The 11,137-nt window shown below is 35.1% G+C and overlaps 2 protein-coding genes across 2 annotated transcripts in view; one reads left to right on the forward strand and one right to left on the reverse strand.

Moving 5' to 3' along the window:
• LOC136810057 (uncharacterized) overlaps positions 1-1,899 on the reverse strand; it is a 28,088-nt gene extending 26,189 nt beyond the window's left edge. Inside the window, exon 1 of the mRNA XM_067066628.1 lies at positions 1,803-1,899. The gene's annotated coding sequence lies outside the window, so the exon portion shown is untranslated. The remainder of the gene's footprint in view (positions 1-1,802) is intronic.
• Positions 1,900-7,936: 6,037 nt separating this feature from the next.
• LOC136810056 (uncharacterized) lies at positions 7,937-10,188 on the forward strand. The gene is made up of 2 exons (XM_067066627.1): positions 7,937-8,427; positions 9,161-10,188. Exons 1-2 carry the CDS (start codon positions 7,983-7,985, stop codon positions 10,105-10,107), a joined length of 1,392 nt encoding a protein of 463 aa, XP_066922728.1. The 5' UTR covers positions 7,937-7,982; the 3' UTR covers positions 10,108-10,188.
• The last annotated feature ends 949 nt before the right edge of the window (positions 10,189-11,137 follow it).

The following is an 11,137-nucleotide window of genomic DNA, read 5'->3' on the forward strand; positions in this document are numbered from 1 at the left end:
TATGGTGAAGTCAGATTTCCCTTTCAATTGGCTGAAATGTTGAATTCCCAACTCAAACAGATTCGATGAGAAATAAGAAATCAAAGAGAAACACCTTTATGGTAAATGAAATTATGAGGAATGATATTTTTCCCTATTTTCCATTCCATAGCTTTGAAATTTTCACACCAGGGCTACTTCCCAAGGGAAAAATTTCATTTTGAATGAAAACATTAAAAATCTTTTCCGAATCGTAAATTTAGTTTATATCTAGTTTTTATCACATTTACAATTAAATTTATTTCTCAGCTTTGATTTTGCGAACATGTTTAGAAACAACAGAATCTATCGAAATATGTTTGAAAATAGATTTTGTACGGAACAACACAGCTGAAAACAATTATATCACATCATATCTATTCAATCCAAAATCGATCAGAATCAATTTGATCTCCATTTAGCTTCAATGCTGTCCGAAATCCTCTTGAAGAAGAAAGCAACCCTGAAAAATTCCCTAAATCATACGGAATTAATTAACACCAAAACTTTATTTGAAATAAAAGCAGGCTAAGTAAAAGTCTCTTTTTGCTTTCAAATCTAAAGGCCTACACGCCAAAAGTAAAAACTCGCTGGTATATTTTAAACTGTTTTCATGCCCTGGCCTTTTATATTTTCTGAAACTGTATGAACTAATATGAAGACTTGTGTGTGACCTTTTCCCCCTAATTTTGAGTACTATATTTCTATATTTCCTAGATTCCTGGATTGAAATTTGGAAAATGATGAAATATTGTTTCATTTCTATTCAATCAATTAACAGCAAATGACTGTGTGATATAGCAAAACTCATCTCATCTTAAAATTCCTCCTTCTTGATGAGAAGCTAAGTCTCTGTTCCAAGTCTTCTCTCCAGTGAAGTAGACTAGGAGCGTTTGCCGAGGTTGCCATTTTGAGAGAAATGTTAAAAATCCAAATAACAATAAAACTACTTGGAGTCGAAAGATATAATCAAAAATGAGAAACAACCATCCCTTATTCTAAAAAACATTGCTTCATACTGTTCCGGGGGGGGGGGGGTACTTAGGCAAAATGGGTGCCGGGTATGTGCGAGCCATAAGGGTACCTTTTCTCATTCCTCAAAAGTCTCTCAAAGGGGTACAAATTCAAAAGTTAGTCCCTGAAAGGGTCCCAAAATCACGAAAATCTAAAATTTCTCTCTCAAAGGGTCACGATTTCCAAAAATTTTGACCAAAATTTGGTGAAAATCAAACCAAAATTTGGAAAAAATGGACCAAAATTTAGGAAAAAGTCTCTCAAAGGGTCCCAAAATCACCAAAATTTTGTCTCTCAAAGGGTTGATTTTCGATTTTCGGCTCGGACATTCACCTCGTAAACCTAGTACCCCCCCGGGAAACTGTTTTTACCTTCCAAAAACAACTAAAATCTGGCAGACTGTAAATCATAGTACCATATACTACCGGGCCACTTAATCGCGCCATCCAGTCAATAAAAAAAGCTTTAAAGGTTTTATTTTTACATAAGTGTTTCCGTTTCATATCGGACATATATTTCATGTCGGGACAGTGTTTTGATATTGTTATATTATGCTGATATAAGCAAAAAAAAAATTTATTTTCCTCTTTCTGACCAATCTTGCTCCACATCCGTGTCAAGCACATGTTAAAAAGCTTATATATTAAAATTGATGAGTAAGCAAACTATATCACTCTTATTTAAAAACAAAACCTTTAACTGAACCCCGGGCTACGTTAGAGCCTAACTATTCTACAGTCAGTCAGTCAGTCAGAAGAAAAAAACCTTACCTTTTTTTATCGCATGGATGTCAGTTTTCAGTTTTCAACTTTGAAAATAATTCGTCTCGATACATTCTTCGTCTTTCGCGGGGTATAATCATAAATTTTATAGCTTCATTTTATTCTTTTTCTGTAAAAAAAGTTAGAATATGTTAAAAACAACACAATTTGTTAGCTGAAAACATGCCATCATTAGACTATACATGTTTTAAAGCTGAACCCCAAGCTGAACATTTCCAATTTTTAACAAAAACGGGCTGGCTGCCAGTGGCGTTGTGGGAAAATCTTTCTGGAGGGGCCAAAGTCAATTTTTTTTAAATGGCGCCCCCAATTTTCCAAAGTGGCGCCCTTACCCACCAGTTTCAAAACTTTTACTAATTCATTTGCCTAGTAGGCATAATGTACCGTGAAAAACACAGGCCGATATCATGTATTGACGCTGTGCCGACCAATCCAAATTCTATTCAGCGCGCAATTAACGCAGAGAAAAGTAACCATAACGACCATCCAAGATCTTGGATGAAGTTCAAAGTTGATATTTTTATTCCCATCGTTGAAAACACAACTCAAAAATGTCATGAATACTTTTTAAAAAGAGTCAGTGATAGAGAATCATAACATAAAGTCTGTCTATTAGTTCGGTTCAATTAAATTAACATTTCCATAATTAATAGTTTATTAATTACTGTTATACATTTGGGAATCATGTAAAAGATTTCTTTTGAAAGAAACTAATTCAAATTACACTTGGAGGTTTCTAGGGAATTCGTAAATAGTAAACTGCATACTGATACAGTCTGCTAGACATTATTATGGTAATATTTGCTCTTTATCTTTGATTCTTTCTACTGTGATTAGATTGACACATGCGCGATAGAGTTTCTATTATTGGTCTTCAGAGGTTGATATATTCTTTGAAAGCTCAACCTCTGATACTCAGGGTAGGCATAATGAGGAAAATATTTAGTGGATATAATTAGATATATCCTTGATATGAATGGAAAAGGGAAAAACAGGCCCCACCATGGTTGGGACCGACTAGAAATTTTTTGAAAATCGAATGCCAAGATACTGTACCCTAAAGTGTTGTTAAAAGATGTAAATATGTTCAGTTTCAGGATTCCGAAAGGAGATAAAAGCTTGCGAAAATATAATGAAAGCACAGGACGTAGAAATCACTCAACTTAAGTCCAAAGACGTTAATACAATGATCAGCGAAATAAAGGATAGCTTTGAGACCAGAATGGCAACGATCGAAAAGAAGATGGAAGACATCATTGAGAAGAAAGGAGAAAATAGATCACAAAGCTACGCAGCAGTCGCGTCGAGGCAAATCGAGAAGAACATAGAAAACGTACTTCGAAGGGAAAAACAGGAGGAACGACAGATTCAATCCACGGCATGCAATCTAATTCTTTATGGTGTTAACGAATCCACTGAAGATTCAGAGGAGTCAACCAAAATCTACGACGAAGAATATCTAAATGAAAAAGTCTTACCTTTGAAACTACGCTTAAGGAATATAAAGATTGAAGAAACTCAAAGAATCGGAAAATTTTCGAAGGAAAAGGAAGATGAAAAACGCTATCGACTAATATAAGTCCGATTTGCAAACGAAGAAGACAAAAATACAGTGTTAAGAGCAATCACTAAAGGAGTAAGATTGCCCTTCCGGGTGACAGAAGATCTTACGAAAAGTGAAAGGAAATCAATCAAAGAGGGGTGTGTGAAAGCCCAAGAAATGAATACTTCACTAAAGGACGCAAACTTTAAATTCAAAGTCAGGGGGAGCCCTAGGAAAAAACTCTATCTTAAGAAAATTGTAAACCGAACAAAGAGCAGTTCATAGAGGCCGATGTGCTCGCACGGTTGCCTGCGAACTTGTATAGCATTATTATTTATTATTTATTTAAATCACTAAAGTAAATTTCAAATTAGCTGGCAGTAAATTTTCAATTGCGTATTACTTTTGATAGATTTCGAATTAGATAGCGATTTTTGCCCCGCAGGGGCTTTTGTTACTTCACGTAGCGGGCTTGTTCGCCAGAAAAATACCGTATTACTTCGAATAAACGCCCCCTTCTTTTAAACACTCCCTTCGAATAAACGCCCCTCCTAAAAGGAAAATTATTTAACAAACGCCCCCTCTAGGGGATGGGGTTTATTAGAAACTTGTGACTTTAATACTTCAATACCAGTGTAGATTGTGTTTGAAAAGGAAGATTTTAGTCATTTCTTGTAACCAGGGCTTTCGATGTAATTTTAATCGTTGAACCAAAGAAATTTTGCACTAAAATCCTGACAAAGAACTAAAACAATTAAAGGGTATATTTGCTCTAAATATTCGACTTTAGACTAAAATAATTCAACAAACGCCCCCTTCTTTTAAACGCCCCCTCGAATAACCGCCCCTACTAAAATCGAAAAAATTAGTAAGTAATACGGGTTTCATGATGTTGATGTTTCTTCCGATTCTGAGCGGGCCGCCGCGGTTAAAAAATGTTCACGCGCAACTATTGCTTTATAAGATTCGTCAATAACTCTTGTTATCGTCCGCCTCTAGGCAAAACGTACTGTCGAATATTTTTAGATATCCGAAAGCAAAATATCTCCTTTGTAGCAGCGACCATAAAGATATAGTTTATTGATCAAATAATTATTTAAATGTCACATATATAAAAACAGATAAACAGAAAGGTCTTTTTAAAGAGAAAGGAAATTCGAACGTTTTGTAATTAAAGAGTTAAAGAGAAAACAAGCTAGATGCTGAATGGACCTACCTGATGATGAAAGTTAGATAGCAATGCGAGGAGAAAAAAATCAGTCAGAAAATATATCGTTTAGCGAAAATGCATAACGCAATAAATTCATCATTGATTGTTGATGGGGGGAGAGGGAAGGGTTGTAGGGAAAAATTAATAGAAAGTTCTGGTCGCAAAAATCAGTTTTATTGACAATTGAATCATGCTTGATGGTGAGCATTGTTATCAATAATGTTTTTGTGTGAAGAACATAGAAATACAAGGAAAACATATAATGAAAATCTGCAAAGACGGCGATTTCCGGCATTTTCAACCGGAAAAAATTTTTCTCAAAAATGAACTCGGCATGTTTGAGTATTGCAAATACGCATCTTTCTGCAAAAATCAGAAAAAGCTAAAGATGAAAATTCGAGAAAATGTAAAAAAAAAAAGGTTTTCCGGCATATTTCTGGCATTTTCGGCCGGGAAAAAATATTTTTCGAAAATCGGGCTCCATCACATTTTAGGTATTGTCATTTTGCATCAGTGTGCAAAATTTCATGAAAAAATATAAAGTAAGCTCGAGAAATTCAAGAAATAACGTTTTTTCCGGCGAAAATAAAGTTCCGGCGATTTTTAGAAAGTTCCGGCCAAAATCACTTCTATTGACAATTAAACCATGCTGATGATGGTGGCATGCTATCAATAATGTTTTTGTGTGAAAAAACAACGAAATTAAGGAAAAAAGTCCGATGAAAATCTGCAAAAACGGCGATTTCCGGGATATTTCCGGCATTTTCAGCCGGAATAGAATTTTTCTCAAAAATCGGACTAGGCCATGTTTTTAGACATTGTTAATACGCATCTTTGTGCAAAAAATCAGAAAAAACTATGATGAAATCTCGAGAAATGCCAAAAAACCGGTTTTTTTTTCCGGCATATTTCCGGCATTTTCGGCCGGAAAAGTACGTTAATTGAAAATCAGGCTCTGTCATATTTTAGGTATTGCCATTTTTGCATCAGTGTGCAAAATTTCATGAAAAAATATAAAGTACAGCTCGAGAAATTCAAGAAATACCGTTTTTCCGGCGAAAATAGGCTGTTCCGGCGATTTTTAGAAAGTTCCGGCTTCAAAAATCACTTTTATTGACAATTAAACCATGCTTGATGGTGCGCATTGCTACAATAATTTTTTTGTGTGAAAAACAACGAAAATAAGGAAAAAGTCCATGAAAATCTGCAAAAAACGGCGATTTCCGGGATATTTCCGGCATTTTCAGCCGGAATAGAATTTTTCTCAAAAATCGACTAATCCATGTTTTAGGCATTGCTAAACGCATCTTTGTGCAAAAAATCAGAAAAAACTAATGATGAAATCTCGAGAAAATGCCAAAAAACCGGTTTTTCCGGCATATTTCCGGCATTTTCGGCCGGAAATGAATTTTTTTCGAAAATCGGGCTCCGTCACATTTTGGGCATTACCATTTTGCATCTTTGTGCCAAAAATTAGGAAAAACTAATGAGCCAATCCCGAGAAAAGCTAGTAACGAACGGACGAACGAACGGACGAACGGACGAACGAACAGAGGTTAATTTATAGGACCTACAGCCCACCGGGGTAGGTCCAAAAAATGAAATTGACATCCTTATAAGATAGCCTAAGATAGTAAAACGTTCGAAAAATGTCATTAAAAGAGAGAAAGACCGAATGAAATAGAACATTTAAATGCTTTTCTTCTAATTTGTGTACGATAAACCATATATTCAACGTGAAAAATTGGATATCGAAATTATTCAGTCTTGCTTTAATGATATTCGACTCAGCTTCGCTTCGTCGAATATCATCAAGCTCGACTGAATAATTTTCGATATCCGATTTTTCTTGTCGAATATCTGCCTAATATACCTTTCGGTAATTAGTTCTTACAAAGTAAACAAGGGACAGCGCACAATATGAGCATGTTTATTTTTCTTGTAAGCATCTACTTTATTAGAATCAAATCAATAATTCTTGATAGACAGCCATATACTTTTAGTGCACAATACGAGCATGTTTATTTTTCCTGTAAGCATCTACTTTATAAGAATCAAATTATAACTCTTGATAGACAGCCATATAACTTTCAGTAATTAGTTCCTACAAAGTAAACAAGGGATATCAAGATATTTTACTGTATGCGCCAAGCTGTACACCTCGTTTCTTTTTTTATCAGCCAATCAGAGAGAAGAAAAATATTTGGATTTTGTGTTTGCTTTTTCGTGTGTAAAAATATCTTCGATATTGTGCTGCGTATAATGGTTTCAAAGGAACGAGACAAGCGCTCAGCGAATAGAAATATCTAGCTGTGCGTTTTTTGGATGGCGTTTCAATAAAACGATCTGGTGGGATGCGGCCTTTAAACTTTCGTTCATTCTCGATTATGAATGCGTTGGCGGGGCATTCATAGCGACAGCTACTTGCTAGTATACTTTTTGGAAAGGCAACCGGAGTGGAATATTATGCGTATAGAATTTTTCTAAAATTTTCAAACACGAAGATGAAAAACGAAAAAAAAAATCAGCTTTTTATCTAGCAATGCTATAACCACCATTTTTGGACTAGAGAAACTTCAATCTTTGCCCATTTCAGTTGTGAATTTTTTTCTTCAATAAAAACAATTCAGTCGAAAGATATTGGACACGAAAGGAGGCTAGGTAGGCTTTTCACCACAAAGTAAATTTTTCTGTTTCTTTGAAAAATTAAAAATAATTTATAATGGAATGTAGTGGAGGCGGTTGTTAGTTTCCAATTTGTATATATCCTTTACTGACCGAGAATAACAGTAAATCAGTGATTTTAATAGCACTCTTTAGATTAAATACATTCTAATCGGACAGCGTTTTCTGAAGGTCAAACAAAGCAAACTTTAGTACTAACCTTATTACCTCCCAATTACCTAAAACAATTAAATTTCCTTGCAATGTTAATTGCTTTCATACACAATCTTATCAGGCGTCTTTTTATCACTCTAGCTATATTAATTACACGAACGAACAACCAAGTCAGTTAGTGCAATACATATATCAAACAAAGTTATATAGAAAGTAAAAACAGACAGATGCTTGATTTGCAATATATGAAATGAATAAGATGATTTCTCGTGGTTTGCGTTAGAGCCAATAATAGTAAGGATTTGGAAAACCAACATAGTTTCATGGTTAATAAGTATAAAGTATAAAGATGTAATATTGGATTTAAAATGTCAGACATTAGTTCCATTTACACTGAGACGGAAAAATTGTCTGGGACGAGAAGTTTGTAAAATGTCATCTGTGGAGGAGATCCTAATTTATATATTGAAACATGAATGGAAAGTACTCTCCTCCATAATGCTCATTTTCTAAATTGCTCGTCTCAGACAAACTAATCGTCTCAGTATAAATAGAACTATTTAAATACGATCAAAATATGGAAGAAAGCAATGTACAACCGGACGATAAAAACAAATACGATGCCCAATTAACGGACAGCGAGGATAAGATTCTAAAGAAATGGTATCAAAAACGTCGCTACAACTTATACGTTTATACTGTTTGTAAATGTTTATATGGTTTCGAATATTCTGCCATTTCAATATCCGCTTTGTACTATTTCCAATACATCATTCGTGTAAGTAATCCGAAATTGTATTACTCCGCAGCCATTGGAGCACTCTTCGTCTCCCCTGTTATCTCCTCTTCGTGGCTTGTAAGATACGTCGACCGTTCGCGTAATTTACGTGGAGCCGCCTTATGCGTGGCTTGTTTCAATTTCGCGGGGAACGTTATCTACGTTTTACCCTTTGTGAGCTGGCTACCAATACTTGGTCGATTTATTTGTGGAATTGCTGAGGGAATTGATGGCACATACCAAGGTAAGATGATACAGTTTAACTCCAAGGTCGGAACCATAACGAACTCTACAATCCTGCATCAAAGAGCCGGTGGGAGGAAGGGGCTCCGCTGGAAAAAACTACACTACAATCCCATTCTCAGAGATAAAAAAGATCCTACGACTTTGAAAATCTGGATTTTCGGAGTGTGAGCTTTAGAAGTGGATATCCCAACATTATATCTGTTAACATTTCCAAAGAAGTTACTTCCAAAAAAAGGATGTTAATGTCATTATAATAATTGGAATATGCTCCATCCAGTAATACTCGTCATTTCCATAGGCAAAGCGAGATACCCTGCAAAACTTACGAGGGAGTGCAGACGTTTATGACATATTCACTATCTTTTGATAAACCAAAAACAATAATGTGTCGTAAAAACCGCTCTCATCCATAAATTTTGCAGGGTATCTCGCTACGCCTATGAATTTCGTCATTGATGAACATACAATCTCAAACATATAGACTTCAAAAATGTATCTAAATACACAGTGTGTCCAAAAAAGGCGGACAAATTTTGATATAGAGTGAAATCCCCATTATTTATGCCAAATTTTATGATTTGTACACTTGACAATTCATTCTCAAAAACCTGTTTAATCATCTTGGGAATTGAATATCTATTGATCGAACAGAGAATTTTTCCACTTATTTAGGACACACTGTATTGTAATATAATGTTCAAACAGCAATATTCATTATTTTGTTATCATAGGTGAATTATCTCGGACATACAGCTCCAAAGAATTGTCATATCATATGAAATCAATGCAAATGTATACTATAATATGTCACGCCATTGCTCCTGTATCGCCAATTCTCTTCAGATGGGTCCATTTCAAATTATTTGGATTAGAATTCAACCAATATAATTTTGTGGGTGTCTTTATGGCTGTTTGTGTTTTGGTCTATCAAGCAATGGCTTATTTTATGTTGAGCAACTTAACCAGAGATGAAGGATATCAACTTTATCTCAAAATGGAAAATCAGGAAGATCAAAATTCAAAGGAAGCTGAATCCACCGAAAGCAAAGAAGAGCTCATCAGCTTGAAAGAGATTTTTACCAACTTTGATATAAATTTGATACTGGTAACTGTCGTTTTGATCCAGTTTATTTACACACAGACAGAGCTGATAGTAGCCGTAGTTGTGGTGGAGAAGTTCGTCTGGACAATCGAATATTTCAGTATCTTAACCATAGGCACTATCGTCATCGCTTTGGCAATTTTGAAGTACGTCCAGCAATTCAATGGAACTAAGGACACTTATTGTTTCCTAATTTTCTGTAGCGTTGGCAACAGTATCACCATGACAATCATGACTTTGTTGTCAAGTTATCCTATTCAGCAACAAGTTATGAGGTCTGTGCTAATCATGGCTGCACTGTCCTCTAATATAGTTACTGGATACAGCGTTTTGATGTTCGCTTCAATCGCTTTAGCGCTCGTTGTTCCACCACATTCTAGATGCTCGATTATGGGTGTTCGTCAAGTTACTGGAAAGATAGCGTGCTGTATAGGTTATTTTACGGCGACTTTCATCTATGATGTGAGTTATATTGCATACCCAATTATGTCAGTTTCGTGTTTGGTTTTAGCGATTGTGTTTTTGATAAGAAGCAAAACTTTTTTTGTTAGATACTGTTCGAGTGAAACTTTGTGATGGATGAACAGAATCAAATATATTGGATGCTGATACAGTGGTGTCTCCATAACTCGTACCTCTGTTAAGAGAATACCTCCTTAATTCAAACAAGTTTGCTGGTCCCTTCAGTTAACGATGCCTTACAAACTAGTCTCTATAACTCGAGATTTCCGTAACACCAAAACATTTGCGTTTCCCGTGCGTGTTCAAGCTATGTAGACTCCAACTGTACCTTAGAACAAACCAAAAAGTCTTCGAGGCGCTTGTCGTGGTTATTACAGATTATTGTATAGTATAGAGTATAAAATAGGTGTAAAGATTATTTTATAATGGAGGGGGGGGGGTAAATTTCCAAAAAATGTTATATCCTCCAACCCCATATTTAATTTTTTTCTGGAAGAGCCCGGTACTAGCTGTTTCATGCCTTATTTAGACAATCAATCACCAGTTGAAATAAAAATTTATTTCTATACATGTAGTGGTAAACGAGTGCCAACGAAAAGATTATGCTACAAAACTTACACAACGCATGCGTGTTTTTTATAAGCACGAATTATATAAGAACATCAGACTTTGATTGCTAAAATATCAAGACCATTTTCGCAGAGTCTTAAACACCAAATTTATAAATACTTCACTTGTAAAAAATAGGGACATTTTAAGTGAACTATTAGGCTTAAAACTCAGAAGGATTAAGAACATCCGAAGGCTTAAAAATTCTTTCGGATGTTCTTATAAAAAACGTATACTGCTAATCAAGGTCATTGTTACCTTCATTGAACCTCTTTTGAATCGTTGTGGCAATCTTCAGCAATTACCAGCTTTCCGTAATGGTTGACCATTTTCTTTCGCAATTCCGACTTTCTTTAGTTTTATTTTTCATTTTTGTAATTTTTCTTTTATTAATTCTTCATTTATTTTCTGTAAAAATAGAACAAAAACATAAAATAATCTTCAATGGGATTCTTTACGGATAGGGCCTGGGATAGCAAGAGAAAATGTGAAGTGTCGTATCTCATAACCACTGAGCTTTACTGTAAAGCTTGGA

This window comes from Clytia hemisphaerica, unplaced genomic scaffold, assembly GCF_902728285.1.
Source record: "Clytia hemisphaerica strain Z4C2 unplaced genomic scaffold, Clytia hemisphaerica genome assembly, whole genome shotgun sequence".
NCBI classification, from domain to species: domain Eukaryota; kingdom Metazoa; phylum Cnidaria; class Hydrozoa; order Leptothecata; family Clytiidae; genus Clytia; species Clytia hemisphaerica.

Bases quoted from the DNA above. Each gene is read 5' to 3' on its own strand.
- LOC136810056 (XM_067066627.1), top strand. From the start codon at position 7,983: ATGGAAGAAAGCAATGTACAACCGGACGATAAAAACAAATACGATGCC. The intron at 8,428-9,160 runs GTAAGATGATAC...TTGTTATCATAG, and splicing joins AATTGATGGCACATACCAAG to GTGAATTATCTCGGACATAC.